The sequence below is a fragment of the Bacillus rossius genome, chromosome 16, assembly GCF_032445375.1.
Source record: "Bacillus rossius redtenbacheri isolate Brsri chromosome 16, Brsri_v3, whole genome shotgun sequence".
In the NCBI taxonomy this organism is placed as follows: Eukaryota; Metazoa; Arthropoda; class Insecta; order Phasmatodea; family Bacillidae; genus Bacillus; species Bacillus rossius.
This window is the reverse complement of record NC_086343.1, coordinates 46,201,824-46,228,998: the sequence shown is the minus strand read 5'-3', so window position 1 is coordinate 46,228,998 and position 27,175 is coordinate 46,201,824. Positions and strand designations below refer to the sequence as shown.

The 27,175-nt window shown below is 37.1% G+C and overlaps 1 protein-coding gene and 1 long non-coding RNA gene across 8 annotated transcripts in view; one reads left to right on the top strand and one right to left on the bottom strand.

The window, feature by feature from the left end:
• Positions 1-14,646, top strand: part of LOC134539946 (serine/threonine-protein kinase pelle-like) — a 128,155-nt gene extending 113,509 nt beyond the window's left edge. For 2 of the 7 annotated variants that reach the window (XM_063382328.1, XM_063382322.1), the window contains 4 exons: positions 865-980; positions 1,666-1,854; positions 6,584-6,715; positions 11,475-14,646. In XM_063382328.1, coding sequence (XP_063238398.1) covers positions 865-980; positions 1,666-1,854; positions 6,584-6,712 — 434 coding nt within the window. In that variant the 3' untranslated portion in view covers positions 6,713-6,715; positions 11,475-14,646. Of the gene's footprint in view, positions 1-864; positions 981-1,665; positions 1,855-6,583; positions 6,753-11,474 lie in introns of all 7 variants that reach the window. The other 5 variants (XM_063382323.1, XM_063382324.1, XM_063382327.1 and 2 more) reach the window with 5 other exon arrangements.
• On the bottom strand, positions 1,368-23,674 carry LOC134539950 (uncharacterized). The gene is made up of 2 exons (XR_010076371.1): positions 23,072-23,674; positions 1,368-1,813 (listed from the first exon to the last, which is right to left on the bottom strand). It is a non-coding gene; the product is annotated as an uncharacterized LOC134539950 (long non-coding RNA).
• Between the last annotated feature and the right edge of the window lie 3,501 nt (positions 23,675-27,175).

Sequence of the window (27,175 nt, the reverse complement as noted above, 5' to 3'; positions counted from 1 at the left end):
ATGCAGTTTTTACAGAACAATCACAGTAATTAAAAAATTAAATAACAGCATTTTTTGATTTGTTTAGATGTATTTTTACATAAGCCATAAGACTAACATCAGAAAAACTTTTACAACTACTCGAGCTTGGATCAATTTTATCATCTCGACTAAAATATTATCAAGTGTGGACTTGACGCAAAGGTATTATGTATTTCTGAACTTGTCTTGACCCATCTCAGTCTCATACACCTCTACTATTTTCAAACGTAAACATTGAAAATGAATCATCCCACTTCAACCTAGTTTCTTCCTCCTTACCGTGTAGACTAATTGCCTTTTGTGAAACAATTTTCAGTCAATTAAAATTTTGCACATTTTCAATGTTTGATGCTACAGAGTCATTGGTCGTTGATCTTACAATTTGCGGGGGAGTAAACCAGTGGTCACGAACTCTCTCTCTGTGCGAGTGAGAGTTTGAGAGTGAGTGCATGCATATGTGGTTGAGTGTGTGAGTGAGAGTGAGTGAGTGTGTGTGCGTGCACATACGGGAAGCCTTTTTTTCACTGACAAGAGAGCCAAAACCTGAAGTTCATGCTTTGTTTCCGTATCTTTCATGTAGCTATCATAACCAAATCAACCGTCCACAATGTTTTAAAGTATTTATAATGTAGCTAACCTAATCTAATTGACCATTAGTATCCTTTTATCAACACCGCCATATTTATTTACAATGAACAAAATAAAAACCCCGAAGATGCACGATCGTGCATTTGGCTCTCTCGTCTGTGAAAAGAAGGCTTCCCGTGCACATACGAGTGTGTGTGTGTGCGTGGAGGGGGCGCAGTGTGAACACGAGACAAGCGAGGAGCGCGCGTGTTGCAGAGCTGATGCAGCAGAGCCGTGCAGCGTCCAGCATGGCCGCGCTCCACGACTACGTGACGCAGCAGCGGAGAGGCTCGAGCCCGCAGTCCCTGCCGGGCTTCCTGCACCCGCCCCTCGTGAGTGCTCCAGCTCTGATTGTTTGGCATTTAGGAGGAGGCCATATCCTTGTCAGGAGGTACCCAAAAGCTTCTGAAAGTACGTACTTACCACAAACACTTTGAGAATTGAGGCATTTCACACGACTTGCTAATGTTGTAGGCTCCGTTGAAAAAGAAAGTTATTTTACACTATATATATATATATATATATATATATATATATATATATATATATATATATATATATATATATATATATATATATATATATATATATTCAGCTATTGGTTGAATTAAATTTTACTTAAATCTGAATCTCAAAAGAAATTAAAAAGAGTGCCTTGAATGCAAACCAAGATTTTTAGGATTAGGATTAAAATAACATATAAGAAAAAAACACACAAATTTAAGTTTTCAAGAAAAAAAAATTTATAATGATTAATAACAAAAACATTTAGATTTACGTAAGGATATAAATAATTAGGTTTTTATAGTCACAAATGTTCCCTGAAGTGCTAAACAAACACTTCTGTAGCATTTAATCAGGTGGCAAATACAAGCAATACCTTAATGCTTCTATAGAGACAAATAATGAAGATAGTCCTTGGTAACTTCCTCAATGTATTTCCTGTGATGCCGAAGCTGTTGAGTACTAGAGACCCGCGTGAGGCAGCGTGGTGTGTGGTGCGTGTGGTGCGTGCAGATGGAGCAGGCGCTGGTGTTCCCGGCGGGGTACGCGCTCAACCAGGTGTCGCCCGGCGCTGGCGCGGTGGCGCCCCTGCCCGTCCACCGGGAGGAGGACGAGGCGGGTCCCCGGGAGTCCTCGCCTCCGGCCAGTTCGTCCCCTCACGCTTTGCATTCGGAAGGAAGAGCAGTAAATACACTTTTCAATGTATGGTGTGCAGAGCTTCAGAAAAAAAAAAAACATGCAATTTAAATACTGTTTAAGATATCCGAGTGGTATCTAGTTAGCAAAAGCATCTAAGGATGAGTACTGTTATTTCTCGCATAATTGTCACACGTTTTATACTAAAACGAAGTTTGAAAAGTAGGGGTGCAACGATTATACGGGAAAAATTTTTTTTGCTAGGTAAAGTTATTCATAAAAACAAAACCCGTTCATGGAAAGTACGTTTATTTATAAAAATAGGTGGAGTGCACGCCAAACAATTTATATTAATAAGAAGTCATGTAACAAAAACATTTCTTCAACTTTAAATAGAAAAACATAATCTGTGACCCGAACGCATGCCACTTGAATCTGTGATGTGAACTAACAAGTAACTATAGTCGTAGTACACACCACGAAAGAGTGCAGGCTATCAAATGTAGTTAACTCGGCACTCGACAGAGAGCACGCATTGCATGCAATCGGCGAGATATCGATATTCGACTACGTGTGCGCGCTCTATACAGGAAGCAACATAACCAAACATGAATGATGCCAACTAGCGCTGGCTAAATTTTTTTAAGCAGTACACCGTGGCGACGCAGACGAACAGATAAAGGTTGTAACGTTTAAAAACGTCTTTAAAAGAAAATTTACACGTCAGACAACTTCGTATTTCCGGTAATTAAATAAGTAAGTGGTAATGTCCGAATAAATTTGAAATTTATACTATACATAAAAGATACCTACACAAAGCGGTCTGAATCTAATTGTGGGACCAAAAACATCATGCGATGTTTACGCAAGAATTTTTTTAATCCAAATTTTGACGCCTTAAAATATGGGTGCATGATTATGCGAGTGCGATGATTATGCGATAAAACAGTGTAGTTCTGTTTCTGGATTTAATTTGTAAAGAGTATTTTAGAAGAATGAGACTCCTGGTAGAGATTCTTGACTGTGACCAAGTTCTCGTATGAAGGGTTTTTTTTTTTTTTTGTTACATAAAATTTGTTTCAATTCAAAATACGAAGGTCTATAATCCAGCTTGTTCGGGATCATGGGTATGCTGGATTAGTGATTATTCCAGATTATCGAACTTCATTATACTTTTAAGGGGAAAACCAAATGTGAGTACGTGAAATGTGACGTGTAACACTATTGAAATGAAAACGAGCAGTAACAATGAACTCGGAGCGTACTAAAAATGCCGGCAGCACAGTGAAGTGACCTCGTGACTCAAGGTTGACAGCCGGAATCCACCTGAAAAAGTGTGAACACAAGCGGCACACACACAGAGCTGTTGGTTTTTATTTCAATATTGTTCAACCTGTTAAAACTATACTAACATTCTATACTTGGAAGAAAAACTATCTACCACTCAAGAAGATATTTTAATTCTTGGTGATTTTAATGTTCCAGGTATTGATTGGCTCACTCGGCACTCTTCAAACATTACTCATTCACATGTCAAATCCAAAGCCAATTACCTTCTCAACTTTGTGTCTACATTGGGTCTGACCCAATATAACCACACCCAACCTTGCAAAAATCTTCTCGATTTATGCTTAACAAATCTACCTCAGTGTACAGTAACACAAGCCTCTGAAATACTTACCAAAGAAGATTTGTATCATCCAGCTCTAAACATTAACATTGAAATTTATTCTAGCTCAAGAAGTGTTAATCCTCCCTACAGAAATTACAAGGACGGTAATTTTTTAGGTCTTTATAATTCCATAAAAAATTACGACTGGTCACATTTCTATGAATCAACCAATGTTAATCTTCAGGTGGATGTTTTAACAAATTGTATAACTGACAATATGAACACATTTATACCACTAATTTCTAAAAAATTACCCAAATATCTGTTATGGTTTTCTAATGACTTAATTCAAGCATTAAAATCAAAAAAAACATTTTCATAAACTTTAGAAACGATCCAACAATCCTTATTATTATTTACAGTTTTCACATTTTCGCAAAACGGCAAAATCTTATATAAAACGTGATAAAATTAATTGGATCCGCTCTACTAATAACAACATCAAGAACAATCCAAAGAAATTCTGGAAGTATGTTAAATTAATGAAAATTGGTTACTATGAACAATATTCTTTAAAAATCAATGATGATATTTGTGATGATCCAAATGTTTTATCTAATGTTTTTGCACAATATTTTTCCAGTGTTTACAAGACTTCAACCAATAATGTGACGTCTTCAAACATGTCCTCGGATTCTATTCCAATGTGCTACATTTCTGAATCCCTTATTCTATGGGGCATCAAGGCTCTCAAGTCATCCAAATCCACCGGCCCAGATGGCATCCCTAATTTTATCTTAAAAGGCTGTTCATACTTATTAGTTCCTCTTCTTTATCATATCTTTAACACCAGTTTGCATTCTCAAGTTTTCCCTGACAAATGGAAAATAGCAAAGGTCATTCCGATACACAAACATGGCTCTAAATTGATTGTGTCATACTACAGACCAATATCTTTACTTAATGGCTTCGCAAAAATATTTGAAAAAATTATACACAAAGTTTTAAATTTTCAACTTCAAAATAAATTATCAGCCAGTCAGCACGGTTTCAGATCTGGAATGTCCTCCACTACTAACCTAATTACTTTTCTTAACCCAATCCATAATGTAGTTACTAACAGAGGTCAGGCAGATGCCTGTTATTTTGATCTAGCCAAAGCATTCGATACAGTAAACCATTCGCTACTTTTAAAAAAACTATCAGACTTTGGTTTTTGTACTAACTACTAGAACTGGTTTTCTAGCTATCTCAATAATAGATATTTTTTTGTATCTGTCAATAACCATAAATCCTCTTTACACCATGCTAGTTCTGGAGTACCACAAGGTGCCACTCTCTCACCTCTCCTCTTCAATATATTTATAAATGACATTACCATGGTACTTTATTACTCAACTGGTGTACTCTTTGCTGACGATCTGAAAATCTCTAAAATAATATCGACAGTCAATGATTGCGCTCTTCTACAAAGGGATATTAATGAAATCAATAATTGGTGTCTTCTAAACTTGGTCAATCTTAACGATAATAAAACTAAGGTAATATCCTTTACTAGGAAATATAACCCTATAGTTTATAATTACATTCTGAATAATAACCCAATCTCAAAAACTTTCATTATAAAAGACCTTGGTGTCTTTCTAGATTCAAAATTATTTTTTCATAAACAAATAGACTACTTAAACTCAATTTCAAAAAGAACATTTGCTATTATAAAATATATCACTCATTATGCTACCAATTCCGATTCAATTATTTCTCTTTACTTGGCATTAATTCGATCTAAATTAGAATACTGTTCAACTATCTGGAATGACATTGGGTCGACTGATATTGAGAAACTAGAAAATTTACAAAACAAATTGTCTCAACTAATAATTCATAGAGGTTTTCCGCATCCCAAACTTATTCCTCTAGCAGACCGTAGAGCCCATTTGGACTATCTTTTTGTACATAACATTTATAACTATAAAATTAAATGTAGCTATATACTTGAGAACACCGGATTGAGAATCCCCCAATTCAATTCTCGCCTCTTTTCTAGTTTATGTACAATTTATAACAAGAATGATCTTATTTATAGACTCGTTAAAAACTATAATAGACACAACACCAAGTCAAATTAATTGTGTACAGAGCTATGTTTTAAAGTATTTAAGGTAATTTATATCCTCATACTAATTATAGTCGGTATTTTTTCTCTTTCACGTTTACATTATTGTACTCTATTAAATTTTATGTCTTGCTGCTTACTACTTTGTACTAATTATTATTTTAAGTATTATATTTGTATTTGTCCTTGTGTTGTCTGTGTGTATGGATGTCCTGTCCTTTGTTTTTTGTTTCTTTATGTATTTGTGTATATTTTGTATACGTCGTGCCCACCACTAAAGTCCCTGGACTGTTGGTGCGCATGTAACAAATTCAAATAAATAAATAAATAATCCAACATGATCGCTAATCCACCATGGCAGTAGTCCTGAACATGATGAGTTAGGGATATTTGTCTGTACGTTGTTCAAAGCACAAATCTGTGGGTCTCGCAAGGTGGACCCGCGTGGGGTTAACCGGCACGACATTTCTGGGTACGGTGCTTGTATGCTGTACACTGCCCATATTTTGGCCTGTGTGCACAAAATGAGCGAAAATTATAACATACGGAAAGTTTTCCATAAGACAAAGTTTTGACATCTAACCCTTTCACAGTCACGCTTTTGCAAGTACAGGCAAGCCCCATTAGTGAGGGGCTTCTTAATTCCGTGGGTGGGGAACGGGTTTATGGCGGATCCACACCTATGCTAGTCAGCATTCATAAAAGATTATGTTAATAATGTTCGCAGGCTTTCACGGCCCTTGTCTGGGTTATAGTCGTGTCCTTGGCGGATATTTCACAGACGTTTCGGTCGACATTGCAGTCGCCATCATCACCATAACTGGTAAGGACCTCGGTAGGTAACTAACTGCTCCCTGATGATGGCGACTGCATTGTGGACCGAAACGTCGGTGAATTATCCGCCAAGGACACGGCTACAACCCAGAAGCCAAGCTACTTCAAAAGATTATGTTATTAAATCTTTTAGATGATGGAGGCTTTTATACAGTGACATGATCAACAATTTGTTTGGTTACGTAATTATGACTGAGGCAAAGTAGCTTCAGTCTCCACACTTGTGTCGGCAGGACGGCGCGGTCTTCCCGCGCTTCTCGAAGCTGCTCAGCCTGAAGCAAGACAGCGACGACCCGAGGTCCAGTGTCGACAGCTGTACTCCCGACGGCACACCCGCGGCCAAGACCGTCGACCTGGGGTAGAGAGTGAGTCACACCGCCGGTACTTGCTTCCTGTAGGCAGGTGATCATGACTACCTTCTTGAGCTGTTGCAGTGCACCGAGTCTGATTGAGGCATGCATGGGCAATTGCCATTTGAAATGGGACAGCATACAAAAACACTAGGACCCCGATTTTACGTATGCTCACGTATCCACCGATTGCATTCATAAAATCGGGGCTGGCCCATGTGTAACCTAATCCCTTTTAAAGGAAAATATTGTTCTTTTACTTTTTGAAACTAACGTACCTGTTATTATTTGTGTGTATTTAGTCTTAATAAATAATATACCATTAAATGATAATACTATTAATATACCGTATTTGCTCGCGTAAAGGCCCCGCCCGCGTATACGCCCCCCCTCCTTTTTTGTAAACATTTTTGAGGGCAGGGCAGGGCAGGGCAGCTTGGCATGCATCAAACAGCAAGCCATGTATTGTGAGCGGCGGGAGGTGATTTTGTAAGCAGCAGTGATACAGAGACTGGTATTATAGTTTGTCCGTTCTCAGTAGGACCGTCGTGAGGCATGCCAGACGTACGCAGTTAGTCCTATCTCAAACAACAAAGATAAAGAAAGCTGGACTCGCGGTTTTGTGTTGATGTGCAGTGTTGACGGAGTAGAAGAGGGGAGGAAGAGGGGAAGTGAAGGAGGAAGGGAAGTGGGTGGAGCAGGTACCTACACTCCTTTGTCTGGTTGCCTGGCTAGCTGGCAGGAGGGAGATTAAGCCATGCCTCTGCCTCTCCCCCCCCCCCCCCCCGCAGCAGCGCTGCCTCCCCCCCTTGTGGACTCGCTGCCTCTCTCCCTCCTGCCGCGTCGCTTCCTCCCCCACCCTCCCTCATTAGAAAAAAGACGCACAACTTGCCAGTCGTTCCGCTGTTTCATTTAATCAAAATTTAATTGGCTTTTAAATAAGTTGTGGCGGTATTTCATTTTGCTTTTATTAAATGTTAGTTTTTCATATCTGGAAAAAAAAAGAAAAATCTATTTTTTCCTCCAAATTCGCGTATAGGCCCCCTCCCCTTTTTTGGAGTTGAAAATTTGGAAAAAAAGGGGAGCCTTTACGCGAGTAAATACGGTAACTAATAAAATACCCTCCGGCTGCAGCGCATGAACGTGGAATACGCACTAGTCCTCCTTACCACCCGCCTCTTCGCTGCGATGAGTCTCGGATGCTTGCGTCTCTCCCGTGTTAATCTTCTGGCCATTGCACATTTTAAAGGCTAACAATATAAACAAAGCATGCAAGCAAAATGTAATTATTGCATTATGAAACAAAGCATTTTAGAGCTTTCGACTATTAAAAATGAATTGCATTAGAATCGTTAGCAAAAATATAAAATGGGTGTCAATAACGCTGAACTGGAAGATATGAATGTATCTTCACCATCAGGATCTGGAAACCACACAGCGATTAACCTATTCCATGGTTTGAGGTTAGCTCAAAAATACTTTTTAAGGCTAGTGCAAAGAGTGCCTCCTCCTTCTCTATGTTGTATTACCATTTCCAATAGTTGTTTGATTACTCAGAAAAAATGAATGATAAACATCATCCATATTTTTAGTTTATCAACCAGGAATAGTTTTTTTTCTTTTATAACAACAGAATCCAGAACCGAAAACCAAAACAAAATATTTACTGTGTGCATAACATTGAAAAATACTATTTTAACAAGCTTATTTCGAACCAAATTTTTTTATCTGTGGTTTGGTTCAGTTTGAAACTGGAAAAAAAACCAGCTCTATTATAATGTACAGATTTCCTAATAATCTATAAAACACATCTGTGTCTAGATTCCTGATGCAGTTTCAACAGACTGTTTTGTAACTGTACAACTTTAGTTTAATCTCAACAGGAATCTGCCTGCCTGTTAAAATATTAGCGCCTCTTAACTAAACAAGTGCACGGTTCTTTGCAAACAGATGCCATCTTTTCAGGCATAACATGTGTACAGTAGAATCCCGCCGATGCGACCCCCCTATGATGCGTCCATTCCGTTTATACGACCATTTTTTGAGAAACCGTGAAAAATTTGAGTAAAATCTGCTGAAAAACAAGTCTGTTACACTTTGTTGGGCGCTATGTGTTCACGTTTATCTTGGCGAGCGCTGTACTGTAAGCAGGCAGGCATACAAAAGACAGCTAAAAATAGATACAGTCAAACCTCATTATACAAACCTGAAGGGACCATAATTTTATCACTTTGTAATAATGAGGGTTTGTATTAATCAAACTATTGGGATATCATGACAAATAAAATTAATTGAACTTTAAATGCCTATATTTACAATTATAAAGAAAATTATAGACACCGTTGGTAGTATAAGCTGGCTTCACTACATGCATGACAATATGTAAACACTGAAGAAAACAAACTCAATGCAACACTTACAGAATAAATCATAATACAAACTTCAATAAACTTGCATTCATGACACATTTTCTATTCAAACATTTGGTTTAAAAAAAGCATCAATTCTGGTTTGCACTATCTTTTTCTTATAGGCATTGTTTACCACATTTAACTTTGGTCGTATCTACTACTGCCGACTCCCTACACATAGTTTTGCCAACAAGATTGTTGCGATCCTTAAACCGTTGTAGCCAACCATTGCTGAACTTGAAGTCTGAAATTCCTAACCTCAATCCTAGGTAGTCTGCCTTCTGAATTATAGGTCCAGAAATTGGCAAGTTTGCTGCACACATTTCTTAAAACCACTGCAACAAAGTAGCTTCCATTTCTTGATGTTTTGGGCCTCGCATTCTTTTTCTTGTTGATAATCTGCACGAACTCGCAAAAGCCGATTCAACCTTTTCACGATTTTTTAGTATTGTCGACAACGACGATTGCGTGATGTTAAATTCTCTCGCAATTTCAGTTTTCGTTCTCTCTCCATTGTCTGCTTCTTCAATAATTTTAACTTTAACTTGCAATGTAAGGTAGTTGCGTTTACGTTTCGCAGTCATATTACAAAACAACTAACACTCAAAATTGAGGTTAAGATACACGTGCGTGAATAATGGAAAATATCAGAACTTTTTTCCATAGATTGTTTAAACTTCTACGTATGTACACTTCCGACGACTAATATTAATACGGTATAGAGTTCTTTCCTTTTCGTTTTCCGTTTACAACATGGCATCTTTTCTAGTTTAGTTACTAACATCGCCACTAGAGTTGAACTTTTCATCTTGTTTTTCGACCATTTGGCGCTGTAGGGTACATACATGTATCTTTGGAGAAACGTTTGTTTACATGACGGTTATGAAGACGATTTACTTTAGACTTCGGCGGTGAAATTCGTATTAACCGTTTACTTATACACGTTAACAGCTACTTGAGGGATCAAAACAACTTTGTAATTCATATTAACCGTATTTCGTATTAAAAGTACTGAATAACATAGGAAATCATACTTTATTTACCGGGACTGTGAAAGTACTTCGCATAAACGGGAATTTCGTACTAAGCGGATTCGTATTAATGAGGTTTGACTGTACCACCCAAGTGTGCGTGAGAGATAAGATAAAGAAGGTGAAGAGGGCGAGACCTGCCAGCCAATATATTTGTGGGAGCGGGAGACAGAGATAAAAGAGAGCGAGCCCTGCAGTAAGCGGAAGTGGTCAAGGTCGACATTTACCGCCACCTTCTCGCTAGCTAACGATGCTGCTGGTCGCCAGCCTCGCACACACACACACGCACGTGCACACGGCCCATGCTCACTGCTCAGTCACAAGGTAGTGTTCAAGGCCGACCGAGATTGCCCGAGCCTGAAAAGTTTGGACAATTATCCACCCGAGCCCGCCCGAAGTCAAATTTTGCTGCCCGACCATGCCTAACTGACACGCAGACCTAGTGCCTAAACAACTTACTGCCTGCCCAAGTCGGCTAACACATTTACTTTGCTACGTTCCCTCGTCAGCCAGTAATAAAATACAGGTGTCTGTGTCGCCACAGTGACGACTGGCGAGTAGATGCGTGCGCAGCCAGCAGTTCCGCTCTTCTTACCCTCACTTACCCGTCCACACCCCTCCCCTCTATACTTACCCTACTTCTCGCATTCCTGCACGTCAGCTGGACGGACCAGAGCGATAAGCACCGCCAGACCACCCGTCACGTACATACCTATTGCTATTGTGTCACGGGACGCAACCTTTCAAACGCCACACTAATACAGCCTGCAAGATACATAATAAACCTTTAATAAAAAGTTATCATTTTAACACTTAATCGTCTGATTTTTCTATACAAAAATGGCGAAAATGTACACGTTGCACTGTGTTGAAATTTTTCTTTTTCTCAGCAACGGGAGCTCCAATATTGCTTTTTCCGGAGACATCATGCTATTTAAATACTGTAATATGAATTTTAAAAGTTGTCTTTTTTACACCATAAGACTATTTGAATATGAAATCTATGCGAACAATGATGATTTTTTATGTATTGGGATATATTTGCAGGGGGGGTAAAATTGTTCCCAATTCTCTATTGCGACCATTCTGTTTATAGGTCCGTTTTTCCGGAAACCGTGGGGGGTCGCATCAGCAGGATTCCATTGTGTTTGAAATTGTTTTGTGACCATCGTGAATCCTGCTAGAGCAAGATGATCTATTTTTCAGTTATTTGAACAGGAAATTTCTAAAAAATTCTGTACATTTCTATTTACACCAAGTTTCACTCTTTAGAGGACATGTCTTCCAGTAGTGTGACTGTGAGATGGGTTTATTTCAAGTCTTTGATTTCAGATGCGTTCGTGTGAGTGCGACCGCTTTGTGGAAGTGAGAGAAGATGCATCTTCAGCAAGCAAGTTGCATGAAGTCAACCAATGTGCAAAAGTGCACATGTGATGAACATTTGTTGAACTTTGTCCATCAATTAACTTTTCCAGAGGTCTCTCACGCGAGAGAATGTGACACCAAGTTGCTAAGAATACAGTACAATTAAAACCGGGTTGTACTATAGGTGTTTTGTGGGAGATAAAATATTCCTCAGAATGTAAATGGCACACTATGTAATTCTCTTCGTCAAATTAGTAGGCCTGCAGACCAATTACATAAAATTCTCACTCCTGTCTTGCACTAATATTTTCATTTGTTGTAGCATTTTGTTTAGGGATGGGGCGAATCCTGATTTCCTCGAATCCGAATCCTAACTCAAATCCTCGACTGGAATTTCCGAATCTCGAACCCGAATCCGAATCTTTTAACAGATGATGTCCACATATCTAATGTAAGTGAGATGTATTCTGCTTGCACTAAAAGTCCCTTGACTTTATCACATGTAGTTTGGTACATTTCTGGTATAGCCTAAGTGTATATAAAGACAAAAATATTTTCTTGAGAAATTTCAGTTTCAGTACAGATTAGCGGTTAGGATTTCTTCTATAAATAAGCTAGAGGTCTGCGAGCCTAAGAATTTTACTTCGAGCCGAGCTCGAGCTTTTGTGGTACAGTTACACTTTTGGGAAATTATTTTTATCTTAACCTTAGTATAATGTTTGAATAAAGTATTAAAATGAAGTGGGCTTATTAATTTTGGGTAAGTATTGACAGTGTGTGTTTACATTTTGCACTGCTAGAAAAAAATAACATTTTTTTCCCCATTGAATCTTACCTGTTTCCATTGGTTTATTAGTAACTGATATCATCCAACTAACATAACCAAGTATATGTTTGTGTAAATGTAACATATCTTTGGGAAAATTTCATCCTTGTCAATTTTTCTGGAGTCCTTACTGAGCTTCAACAAACTTAGCACCAAAAATCATGTTGTTTGAAAAGTACATTCACATTGTTTCAACATTTCCACTTTTCAGCACAATAATTCTGAGAGAGATTGTCACAGAGTATTAAATTCTGTTCTTTAATCTATCATGCAGAACAATAATTTGTTCTGCACGTTCAGGAGTTAAATTAGCTCTACGATTGGAGATGAGATAGTGTTTCCAGCAGAAGAGAAGCGTCTATCGCTGGCAACCTGCTTGGCTGGAATGCTTTAGTAAAATTGCTTAACCTCAAAATTAGTGTCATAAATATCTGTAACTGGTCATTAAAGTTTAATCAATTGAAAGTAATAAAAATAAAAGCATTTTACTTCATTCAATTTACACTTGCAAAAAAAAACATACACACATAAACCTACATGGAAATTAAAGTCTTTTTCAATATCCTGAAATCTGAAATATGTTTACTCATGTCATTAAATGTAGAGCTGTATTGAAGAAGCCGATTTTGCCAATATTTAGTTGAATCGGCATTTCTGCCGACCTCCGATACAGTACGCTTGTTAATTTTCGGCCGATATTACTGAAAAACGAAAGAGACTGACATAACCTAAAAATCCACGAGTACCATTTTCACTTTTCGTAGTAGTACTGCATTCTTTCACATCACATTATTTCTTAGCAAAATGTGCCAACCGTACATATCAAAGTTTAACATCCTTTTTTTTTTCAACAATGTTCTTTAATTTAATATGTCATAAATAAATAATACATTACTATCACGGTAAATATACATCTCGGTTGTTACGGTAAATATAGTGCAAATATGGTAGCCATCATGCTTCTGTAGTAATTATGGTATCTACAAAGAATCTTTAGTTCTTATTATGGTAATTATCTTAAAATATCTATTGGGTTTGTACTGTAGTTATGGTACATCATCCATATTTCTTCGTATGTTGTTGTTCATTTGTCTTTTTTTCATATTTACGTGCGCCATTATTTAGACAGAAAGTTTCAGAAAAAAATTTAACGGACTTTATGTCACACATTTAATGGCGTAAATGATGAGACCTCGGGCAATTTAAACGCTTTATACGGAAAAACCTACCATGCGGGATCTCGTGAATTTTACTGTATTTTTTTCCCCGTAAATAGTAAAAAACCGAATCCTTTGACGAATCCTATATCAGACCCGCCGAATCTTCGAATCCCTAGGATTCTGCGGATTCGGCGGATATTGGATTCGGTCGCCCCATCCCTAATTTTGTTTCATGTCGCAGTTTTCAGTTTCCGCATTTTACTCCATTGCACACCTAAAATATGTCCACCTTTGTACATCTCGTCTGTTCAACTTCTGCCGCAATCTTCTGCTTTCCCCAAAGCAAACTTTCAATTATGAATAATTTTTAAATGAGAATGAATGAAAATATTCACTGAAGCACGTACATAATGACAGTGGCAGATAAAGAAAATTTTTGAAATAAGAATAAAATTTTAACACAAACAAAAAATAAACTTACTATTGACACCCTCTCACCGACACATGGGCCTGAAGTAGTAGCCGTAGCCAACGTGGCGTCTCACACAGTTACCGACTGTTTCCACTGACTCCCTGCACCCACAACTGTGCACCGAGGATTAAAAACGATGACATGTTAGGGTAAATGTGGGTCGCCTGGTAACCCCATTATGAACGTATCTTGAAACGGAACTGTTCGTCTCAATGCGTCCACTGTTGGAACTTGTGTAGGACACAGTTATATTATTCAAATTTTTTCAAACTAAAGGCAATGTACTATAGCGCCAAATTCACTGGTTACATCAAAACTTGAGGTTTTAACCCTATGAAGTATGCCGGAAACTTTTATCTCCTGGAACGAAGGACCCTTCCCGTCCCACGACAGTGCCACTTCAAGCAGGAGTTCTCTTACTTGTGTATTGTGTGCCTTAACACCAACACCGTGCTATGTCTTAAGTGTCTTTTCAGCAATGACTTCCAGATACGATGGATGAGCTAACCATGTGATCTTATTAAAATGTCATATTTTTGTAAGTTGGTTTATTATTAGGTGTATAATGTTTCATGGTTGAGTTAACAATTACATTTCTATTTTTGTAAATACATGTTATATCTTATATGATTTTAATGTAAGCATGTTGCTTAGTGATGTTAAATAAATACGAAAGATGTACTTGCAATTCATTTTACCGTTTTATACCTGACACTGCTCTGTGAAAAATGATAGTCTGCAGGCTTCGTAACAATAGTGTATTACTGTTGTAACTGATTGGTGTATGAGGGAAATGAGAGATTGTGAATGAATAACCTACAACCACACCCAGGAAAAGTTCCATGACCTGATCAAACATGAATGAGACTGATGCGTGGATGCATTAACGGTTGCAAGCATGCAACCTGTTCAAGCAGTATTTACTGAGGAGATATGAGTGTTCAATTACTTGTATGGCAGGTGTACATTCAATCGGTAGTAAATTTTTGTCATAGAAACTAAAAGGAAATTTGACTTTGGCTCTACAACTCTATAAATTTAAATATTTATTGTACTGTATTTTATAATCCACAGAATATGAATATGTTGTCCACTTAATTATATTTCCATGCTTTAAAAAAACTAGGCACCTGTTCCAGGATTCTTTTACCAATTAATCAGAAATAAATAATCTTAGCATATCCTATTCAGAATTTTTTAGCATGCGAGTAGTGCAAAATATTCAGAAAGACGCTTTGCAGACATCTGCAAGTAGGCTAGACGAGTAAATATCCTGTTGCAACAGATTCAAGTGGGTCACATTATAGTCATCCGCTCGTACCAAGTTCATGGTTATCGAACACCGGAAAATCCGTTTCTGCCTTGACTTGGCTTGTGTCTGACCTGCAGCTGCTCCGAGCGACAGAGACCTTTCTCATGTTCAAGTTGTTTTTCCAGTGCAACAACCTGAACATGAGAAAGGCGCTCCTATCACTTGAATCAAGAAGTGTTATTCTGCTGCAGTACGGGTGGAATGTGCTCCAACCTGCAAGAACACAGGTGTTTTGACACAGACATCATCCAACACCTATCCTCACACAAAATTGTTTATCTGTATTTCAACTTCAACAAGTGAGATATGTCTTTGCTTCACGCTCAAGCGTTTTCCTGCACTAAAAATCAAGCACTTGTCACATTCCACTAAAACCCATGAGCATACTCTTCCACACCACTGAGCTTCTAGCTCAGCTTTTTAAAAATTCCTCTTCTCCAGATGCTTTGCAATGCAACAGAAACCTTTCTCATGTAAAAATTGCTGAACTGTACTTTACCAACTTGTACAAGAGAAAGACGTTTCCATCGCATGCATTCATGTGCTTCTGGGTAGTGAATCATTTTACAACTCCAGATGTTCAGATTGATGCTTTACTAAAAACTCAAAATTCCTGTTGGGTGCTGTCACCTGCAACAAACACATTACTCGCTTGTCAAAGCTGCCAACCTGATGACTATAACATGACCACACACAGATTGTAACAACCCAGATTACAGCCTTCCCCATGCAATCCAGTAATAATAATTTGTTTAAAATTTTTTGTCATATTTCAGGATAGATGTGAAGATTTTCCTTTTAGAAGTTATTGTGAACGTAATTCCCCGGGTTTATTGTTTTTATTTTTATAATTCATAAGTTTACTTTTCTAGTTTTTTTTTTTGCAGTTTTCTTTGTGTGGGAAGGCGTGCTGACGTAATTCTCTTCGTTTTTTCCACGACCGAGGCTTTGTTTCACACGCTAGACATGTGAAAATTTTATCAACTTTTTTTTAATACAAAATGAATAGAAGAATAACAGATTTTGACTTTGTAACACCTAGAACTCATATAAAATTTTAAAGTTGGGTAGAACCTGTAACGGTTCGTTACTTACAAAAATAAAAACATTTAAAGCATCGATTGTAGTTTTTGTTTTGTTTTCTTTCAAACTAGAATGCACAGACGAATCCAAACACTTTCAATATTCCATTCACTCGTTTCATTCGTACGTTCGCCTGTTGAGAATGCTCGCAGCCCGGGCGATAAAAATTAATAAACAAAAATAACGTTGATTAAGTCTTTCAACAATCTTTTGCAGGAAATATCCTAAATATGTGCGGCCTAGAACACGGCCACACCTAGCGAAAAACCGCAAGCCGCCGAAACGCGGCCTCGCCTGGCAGCGATAGCCCGACGACTACTGATGAACTCATGACACGTTTCCTCCACGCAGGGAGTAGACGTCACATGACCTCACTGACCAATCACACGCACGCTTCATTCATGCTTACAGATACAAGCCAATCACAGAACAAGTTACAATACATGAAAAAACCTTGTACATACAGAACTCTGGGCTTCCCCTGATCTATCTCTTTTCAATTTCACCTCGAAATCGGGGACTCCCATTCTCGTTCTCTCTCCCACACAGGATGCATCATTATAGTTTTATCGCCTCGGCGTCACTGTGTCGACGCACAACTTTCTTTCTCACTCTAACTGCCACGCAACTGGCTCACGTGATTTCATCATCCCATGGACGAAATTACAAAAGAAAAATATGTTACAGTGCATTTGCGCATATAAACAAAATATTTAAAGCTTAAAAAAAAAACATTTTAAAACACACAAAAACGTAATTATTTAGGTAGAATTCGGTAAATTTACAGTTATATGGCTGTTTCATAATAAAGCAAATAGTCTTAAACAATACACAAATATTAGAAACGGTAATTAATTGAGAGAGTACATTAATAAAACATATGGAAACATAAATATTATCATGGAAAACAATTATAAACGGTAAAATATTATCATGGAAGTTATTTGAAAAGATTCAATGTAAGTTTCAATGATTTACTACATGTACCACAGTTATGTTATGCCTGAAAATTATTTAAATAACTTACATACTGTATTTCTGTTAAAACATAGTATTCATAAAAACTTAAAAGAATAATTGGGGAAGGCACTGTCCTGCAATGCTACAAACCCAAGTTACTCTACCAACTTTAAAGAATAAAAAAATTGTTGTTTAAACATTAACTACCAATCTGCAGATAAGAAATAACAAATACAAACCTATATTAAACAATGTAATATTTTGGCTACGGTAAAAAAAGCCAAATTTTCCTGTAAAAAAAAAAGTGGTTTTACGTAAGAGAAAATTTTCCAAAATTTCTATTTCTCCACAACCACATTGATAGCTCTTTTGTAGTCAATAAGACGTTCTTTGAGGTGAGATACCTTTCTGTAAGGTACGCAATTCAGTTCTCCTTTTATAGCTCCTTAAACATGGTTATTCACACTGATGGAGATTCAGAAGTGCCAAGTTTAGAGGACTGTAAAAATGAATATGTCAGGCTCTTTTTTTTGCCAACAAGACGTTCTTTAACGTGAGCTACCTCTCTATGAGGTACACTGCCCGCAAGATAACTTGATGCTTGGGTGACGTCACGAACGTTCAGAAAGCTTGTAGGGGGAAGGGGAGCAAGCTGGCGTAGTATACACAAACCAAAAACATTGAGTCTCTATTATAGATTAATAAAATCACTTTAAAAAAAACTGAGAAATTCCAAGTTCTTCGATTGAAAAAAAAAAAAGAGTTGTGTACACAACCAAAAACATTAATTTACAGTTGATTAATAAAATTCCTTCCATTTCATCTTCGGTAGAGTTCGAATCTTCACTGCTACTGTCTACACCGCCAAGTGTAATAATTATTTTGTCGATTTCAATGTCAAAACGAACATCCCGGCTGTAATACTCCAGCTCTAATTTTTCAACATGATTACAAAATGGAACCCAATCTTCTTTTCCCATGCTCTCAAATTGTTCTTCGCAAAGTCTTTTCACGTCATCTATTTTGAAGGACACATTTTTTGATGCAACAATACCCTTAACTTTACCCCATATACCTTCAATGGGATTCAAGTCGGGATGGTAGGGTGGATGTCGGAGCGGTGTGTGACCGAAACTTTCAAGAATCTGGTCGACGGAATACACTATGTGCCGTGGGTTATTTATCTTAATAAGTTTGTACAATGTTGGCTTCAGCATGTCTTCAGTAAATTAAATTTTGTTTTCTCGCAGCCATTTTTTCATATCATCTTTTGTTGACGAAGATGTTGGCGGTTTGTTGGCATGTTTGGTACGAGTTTTTCCCTAATCCACTTCTCATAATTGGTCTGGTTCATTTGGTGGTGGTAGTCACCAGTAGCTTGATGTGATTTCCACATAACGAGGGCATTTGGCACGAATCCATCTTTACCGCCAGCATGTATCATAATAAGGCGTTGCCCTTTCGCTACTGACCGAAGGACACCGTTTAATGTTTCATCTGCCCGGCTATTTTGTTGCACATGCGAGGATAACACATACGATTCATCTACATAGATTATATTCCTGTTTTCATTTCTGAAATGCATAATGCTCTGTATATAGTTAATTATTTTCTGCCTGATATCATGCTTTTCGATAAGAACGAGGCGGTGAGATTTCGTTTTATGCCACTGAAAGCCTAACTTTTTCAGAATTTTACAAAGGGTGCTATCGCAACCTTGAAACCCTATCTCCATCTTCAACTTCTCCCTAAGATTTGGCACTGTCGGCACACATTTTTCTGTGATATAAAAGTTATAAATTATCCTACGAACTACTCCTTCGTCAAACCCATCCAGTTCGTATTTTGAAGACTTTTTTCTTTTCTTGTTAGGCGTCTCGAACAATCCTTCACCATCTTCGTTAAAGTGTTGACCTTCTTTCTTTATACATTGTACAGTAGCACGAGAAACTCCCGTTGCTTGCCCCGTGCGCAGTTGCACACGTTCAAGAGGAATAGATAACGACATCACACCATTCCGAGCTTCATTTTCCATAAAATTTAACACATTAAACACTACCTCTCGCTCCTGCGAATGAAGTTTTTTCTGTTTAATTTTAGATAACGTAGGCGGCATTTTGATATTCAGAACGTGGGGTAAAAAACGTCGCGAGAGAACACTTTACAAAAAATTACTAGTATTTTATAGATTACAACAAAGAACCACTACTGCGAAATTGTTGATAGCTTACGTTTGATACGTATTCAGTTTACTATTCTCTCATTAGCTATAAACATGAAACACGTCACGATAGCACGTAGCGGACTGGTCAATGTTTTCATTCAGGGTGGTATGCGAAGTGAAAGTCTCGGAAAACGTTCTCTGCGCTGGGCCTCCCTCCCCTATACTCCCCTACCCGCCCCTCCCAGGCAAGGAAACCGCAACGGTCACTCAGGCATCATCTTATTCTGTGGGCAGTGTACACAATTCTCATTCTGTATTCATTTTATAGCTCCATAAATTAGGCTAGTTTGATTGGGGTTTTAAAAGTGCCAAGTACAGTTGACTGTGAAAATAACACAATCCAGTGTAAAAATGAATCTGACACTCTTTTGTAGACAACAAGGCTTGTTTGAATGTGAGGTACCTCTGTATAAGATACGCAGTTCGGTTTTCGTTTTATAGCTCTATAAACTTGGCGATTTTGACAGATGGGTGCTCTAAAGTGCCAAGTTCAGAGCATTGTAAAACATACACAAATCTTTATGACAACAAATCTGATATGCTGTGAGTGCACACAACTCTATTTTGTTTTCATACCTCCTTCAAAAACGCTATTTTCGTTCAAGGTTTTTTAAATTGGGTAAATATGTAGTTGAGCGGTATTTGGGGAAAAAAATTTTAAAAATCTGAAAACACTTTTATTATATGCTCTTTTAATTCCTCTTTTCATTAAAGCCGGCGGAGATAAGAAATTCCAAATACTTTAGGAGATATCGCCGTTCTTATTTTGCAATACAAGACCTGTGCTATCATTCGACCGCCGCAATTTTTTTTTTATTTTGCCGTGTGTTCGTGAATGCCTAATAATTAAAATGGTCGATTAGGTCAGGTCAGTTACATTATAAATACTTTCAAACTAAACAACCATTAAAAATAATGTGAATTAATTTTAATGGTTGTTTAGTTTTAAAGTATTTATAATGTAACTGACCTGACCAAACAAAACGGGACAAAGGATGAATAGTAGGAACTCACGTAATTTTTTTTTTACTTATTACTTGCGCAACAATATCCAAATAACAAATAAAACATTAAAATTTGAAACGTTAAAAACTCACCTAAGTTAGAGGCAGGTACAATTCTTTTGCCATTAGCAGAAATTGATGTAGTCGTTCACCTACATCAAGGAAAAAAAATTCATACTCGTAAACAAGAAACAATGGTGAATGCCGCATGAATGTAAAGGTGTTGTAATGAAAATTAAAAAATTAGATATCTCCTAAAGTATTAGGAATTTCTTATCTCCGCCGGGTTTACTGAAAAGAGGAAGTTAAAGAGCATAGAATAAAAGTATTTTCGGAATTTTAAAATTTTTTTTAACCAATATCGCCCAAATATGAAAATTAAAAAATTTGATATCTCCTTAAGTATTTGAAATTTCTTATCTCCGCTGGGTTTCATGAAAGAGGAAGTGAAAGAGCATATACCTAATAAAAGTATTTTCGGATTTTTAGCATTTTTTTTTGCAAATATCGCTACTTTACATATTTACCTAAATTGCTTTGTTAGTGACAGAAAAGCTATTTGTACCTACACAACAGAGCTATTTAATTAACGTTTTTTTATAATTAGCATGCTAATACATATAAATTTATAAACACATATGTATATACACGTAAGCATTAGTGTTGCACCGTTATTACACGAAAACCTTGTTTTGTCTGGTAAATATTTACAATCGCGGTAGATGCCAAAAAAAATGCTAAAAATCCGAAAATACTTTTATTCTATGCTCTTTAACTTCCTCTTTTCAAATCAACCGGCAGAGATAAGAAATTCCAAATACTTTAGGAGATATGGAATTTTTAAATTTTGAACATGTAGAGTAGCGGTATTTGCGAAAAATAATTCTAAAAATCTGAAATTACTTTTATTATATGCTCTTTCACTTCCTCTTTACATTAAAACCGGCGGAGATAAGAAATTCCAAATACTTTAGGAGATATCGAATTTTTAGATTTTCATCACAATACCTGTGAATTCAGGCGGCCACCATTGTTTCTTGTTTACGAGACTTTTCCGCGTAGGTGAACCGACCATTGTCGCTTGTTTACGTTTATGATTTTTTATTTCGCGACGTAGGTAGAACGACTACATCATTTTCTATTAATGTACCCGCCTCTAACGTATCTGAGTTTTTAACGTTTCAAATATTAATGTTTTATTTGTTGCGCAAGTAATAAGTAAAACAATTACGTGAGTTCCTACCGTTCATCCTTTGTCCCGGTTTGTTAGGTCAGGTCAGCTACATTATAAATACTTTATAACTAAACAACCATTAAAATTAATTTATATTATTTTTAATGTCTGCTTAGTTTGAAAGTATTAATAATGTAACTGACCTGACATAATCAACCATTTTAATTAATTAGGCATTCACGAACGGTAAATTAAGACGCACATAAAGTTCTGCCATTCCCGATTACACCCGAACCATTTACCTCCGGCCAACCTCGGTTTTATTTATTAATATTTATATTTATCTGTTTATTTTAAATGTAGCTATACTAACCTAACTAACCGTCCATAGTGTTTTAAAGTGTTTTAATATAGCTAACCTAACATAACATAACTATAATAAAAGTATTTTCAGATTTTAATAGATACTCCTAAACAAGCAACAATGTAGTCGTTCACCTACGTCGCGGAAAAAAAAATCATACTCGTCTCGTAAACAAGAAACAATGGTGGCCGCCTGAATTCACAGGTATTGTGATGAAAATTTAAAAATTCTATATGTCCTAAAGTATTTGGAATTTCTTACCTCCGCCAGTTGATTTGAAAAGAGGAAGTGAAAGGGCACAGAATAAAAGTATTTTCAGATTTTTAGCATTTTTTTGGCATCTACCGCGACTCTACATATGATGAAATTAAAAAATTCGATATCTCCTAAAGTATTTGGAATTTCTTACCTCCGCCGGTAGTTTTGAAAAGAGGAAGTGAAAGGGCACAGAATAAAAGTATTTTCAGATTTTTAGCACTTTTTTTGGCATCTACCGCGATTGTAAATATTTACCCTTTGTCTTACCACAGTTTTGTCATACGGTAACATGAGTATGGTATGCGTTAAGAACTGAATCCGAGATTCAAAGCTAACCTCACCTCAGTAATTAATTTATTCGAATTCGCAAAACACGAACCATCGCTCTACATATAACATATTTACCAAAAATCCTGAAAGGTACCCTTTCCGAGGGGATACCTTTCCAGTACATATTTGCATTAAAACTAAAACATTTTAAGAAATCGGAAAGGGCACCTTTCCAGTTCCTACCCAGCTACACTACCGCCACCATAAGTCTGAAAGGTACCTTTTCCAAGGGGATACAATTCAGCCCCCCCCCCCCCAATCCACACAGCCTCTACTCTACACTGTACAGTTATATTAATTCAATGTAAACACTACCTTGAAATCGCATTACTACACTAACTACCACACATATTCAATAAATATCTTAATACCTACTTAATACTAATTGGGTACTTACAAATATATGTTATTCCAGTTTATTAATTCACGCCTCGTAGCACAACAGCCATCGCTTCCATTCTTCATTTTCTCTCATGGTGCTATCTTGGATTTCGCTGTTGCCAATATTACTATTTTCTTTTGTTCCGCCATTATATTTGTTATCATTAGCCAACTTTCGTAAAGTCATATAGTTCCCCTGAACACATAAATAGCCTTTCCTACCTCAAAAATAGTGTAAATAAACAAATACCTACCTACGATACAGCATGAGAATTATTACATAATTATCTCCAGTAACGCACCAGTAACATCATGACTGCGAAGAGTTAACTCAGAAAATCAGATTTTTCTGACTTTTATTACACTAACAGGAGGTGCTCCAAAAATGTAGATGTTTCATATTTCAATAGTTACTTTATTCTTGTTATTCATATGAATTACGCCGACAGATAGAAGGACGATAGCAGATGCAGAATCTCAAAACTTCTGAAGATATCGACAGTCGACACCAAGTCGAACAGGATCCGGATGTTAATATAAAAGTAGTGTAGAAGTAGAGGTGGGTCGAAAAGTATCAACCTGATACTTTGGCACTGATACGCGCCTGTATCAGGAACGGCAAACAAGTACACTTGAAAAGTATCAGAGACTTTAGTATCAGTTCAGAATTCAGCTGGAACAACACCACGGCCAATGAATACAGTACCCGATCGCAGATGACGGTCACTTGGGCGGAGCTTGTGAAAGGGGAGGGAGCAGGAACGACGAATAAGGGATAAAGAAGGGGAAGAATGTAGGGGAGGAAGCGCAGGGGAAGGCGTTGAAGCCTTGAAGGAGAGGCGCAAAGCGATATTGTTACAAGCAGGGCTGCCACTCATGGGTTTTTCCACCCAGATCTGGGTTTTTCCAATGGTGTTTGGGTTTCTGGGTTTTTAAATAATGAATTCCAACAATTCTAGGTTTTTTATAATTTTAATTATTTTTATATCTAAAACAATAATAAAGGTAGTAGCTACTGTATCTGTTGCAATATCTGTTTGATAAATGCAAACAAGTCGATGTGTTTCACACACAAAAATACATATAAACACAAAACTAGTTTTCAAGAAGCTAAGTCGAATATTAAATTAGACACATTCTTCAAAGAGGCTTGCAGAACACAAAACCAATGCAACAATTAACCTTCAACAAATCTTGTAGAATCAGACTCTGAATAAAGACTAACGTACATGATGCAGTTTTATAAAAACAATTACCGGTTTAAAGGATGCAGTGATGGTGTTTGTTTTGTCATGTATATATTTGTAGGTTTTTTTATGATATGTACTGGTCCAAGAATTACTTATACAGCCATTTTGCTGCAGTGTAATTTTCTTGTATTGGTTGTATTTAACCGTTTTCAGTCTTGTAAGGTAATAATTGTTTTATATTAAAACCAGTTATGTTTATATTTTTGAATTAGTACGCAAACATTTTCAACGATAGCATTTTAGACGCATCTGGGTTTTTTACCCATGTGTCTGGGTTTTTTGTAGGTTATCTAGGTTTTTCATGAATATCAGAGTGGCAGCCCTGGTTACAAGTCGTTTTGTTTATTGTCCTACTTCAAAGTACGCTCAGTGCGCAGTGCGTGCACAGTCTCGTTCAATAATAAAACTAATGAAATTTTAATATTAAAAAGTACATTAATACAAGATATAATATTTATATTTGTGCACCTAACAGCTATGAAAATGCAAATAAATTCTCAGTTGACACTAATAACAGATGTAATCAACATTAGGACTTTTTTTTCCGAAAACAATTAGTAATTAGTGTTTTCATACATTAAAAGATTACGATTTTATAAAAAATTAAAAATTAAAAAAAAAAAACAGATACGTACATTAGTGAGCATACTATATCAATGTTTACGTTTCAAATGTTTCTTCAGATTAGTCGATGATGATTTATAACTCAGTTTTTGTTTACACAAATTACAATTAGCAAACTCATTATTTTCCGTAAAAAAATTCCACACAAATGAAGTCTTTTTCGTGCACTTATCCATTCCTTATTTCACTATAAATATACTAACTACAAAGCATGACAGCCCGCAACAATGTACATGGTGATACACGGCCAGGACGAACTGCAGTGAATGTTGAACTGATTGATACTGGCTGTATCAGGAAGGCATGAGAGTAACAGAGGTAAAGAATTACCGGGCGTGATAAATAATGTATCAGATTCTCCTTCCGGTCGCACGGTCTGCGTACGCGGAGCTTTGTTGCCTCCTGGGACCGTCTGATACAGAAGTATCAGAGACTTGTACCTAGGTACATTACTGTATCAGTATCAGGTTTGGACTGATACCGAAAATTGCTGTCCCAACCCTCCTCTATGTAGAAGTAAACAGAAGGTTTGTTTGACTCGAGGTATCTCTTGCTCCTCGGGAGTTGAAAGAGTTGGGAGCAAGTTGACCTGAGGGCAAAAAGAGTCGGTAACTTTTAATACACGAAGAAAACGCTATTTGTTGTAAAACAATGATGGCGGAAAATATAGCAGATATCCGACTTGATGTAAGTTTTTGGACATACGCCATTGCTAAGAACTTTTTCTGTTGAAGAAAAACTAATAAATAAAATAAATAAATAAAAATAAAAATAAAAATACTCAAAAAGTCAAAAAGTCGCACCTGTGTTTCCGTACCATGTGCGTCTCTGCCTGAGGACGGGAGCAGATAGCAGTTCCCGAAACGTCGCTTGTTTTCTGTTTAGGTAAAACTATTGTATTTGTTTGTTTTTTCGTTTTGTCATGTTTTTTGTCTCGCTTCAACTGTTGTGCTGAATTATTTTGGGTTTCAATATTTTTGTGTTGTCATCATTTGTGGGGATTTTTTCGTTCTCTTAGTACATTTTTCTTTGTTTTTTCTTTGTTTGCTGACCATATTCCTGTTTCGGAATATTTTGTGGTGTTCATATCCTTGTTGACAACAGCAATTGTTTGCTTAATTTTGTGTGTTTTTTGTATCTTTTTTTGAGTATTTTTATTTTTATTTATTTATTTTATTTATTAGTTTTTCTTCAACAGAAAAAGTTCTTAGCAATGGCGTATGTCCAAAAACTTACATCAAGTCATGCACTCCCATTGCACAAATCTTTTAAAGATAACATAGCAGATATCGTGAGAAATTTGTTTGGAAATGAAAATTCATCTGAAGATGAAGCTGCTATTGATTTACCATATATTGGACTACAAATTATGAGAGAGCTTGATTAAGGTAAAAAATATAAATATTGCTTTTTGACTTTAAACCGCCTGTTATGCATTAGCTAACATGTACTAGGAAACGATTGAAAATCTTGTGATTGTTAAATAAAGGACGCCAAATAAGTTATATTGAAATGTTTTTTCTGCTTCAATGTTGTCATCTTGACGTCGTCCGGCCGGAGGCCGATTCAAGCCCGACTTGCGACCGCCTGCCAGTAAACCCACCTCTTTCTGGAACAGACCCTTGTCTGAAAGACATTGTACATGTCTCCGACCTGGTGCTTCTATGGAATGTTAGTTCAGCCAGCGCCCATAGATGGCAACTATAATTTATACACATACAGACTAAACAATGATGTGTCTTGGCCTCTATTAAACTGTGGCACCAATTAGCATTCATGTGTATTATAGTAATGTTGTAAAGTATTTGTTAAATTAGGGAAGTGTGCCGAGATCTTATGGGTAACTGTATTTTGCCACTGTATGCCACTGACCATTGTACCAGGCTCGGGGATATATTACTCCAGCAATGTTGACCTGGCGAGATCCTTACCCCAGAAAAATCTGGGGAAATACAGTAATATCATTGGATTGGTGTTTTATTACTCCTCTCCTCTTCCTCCAGAGCAGCCCTTGGGATTACACTCTAGCATCCTTCTTCCCCTGGAGTGGTCTTCGGGATCATGCTCTAGACTCCCTCCCCCCCTTGGAGCAACCCTTCGGGGATTTCGCTCTAGGCTCCTGTTTCCCCCCCCCCCCCTCTCCACTAACTTCGCTCATGCCCAGCAAGAGAGCAGGCAGACGATATTCCAGGCAGGGCAATAACCAGCCGGACAAGAAGGAACTCTTCGGTAGCACCTGAACCTGC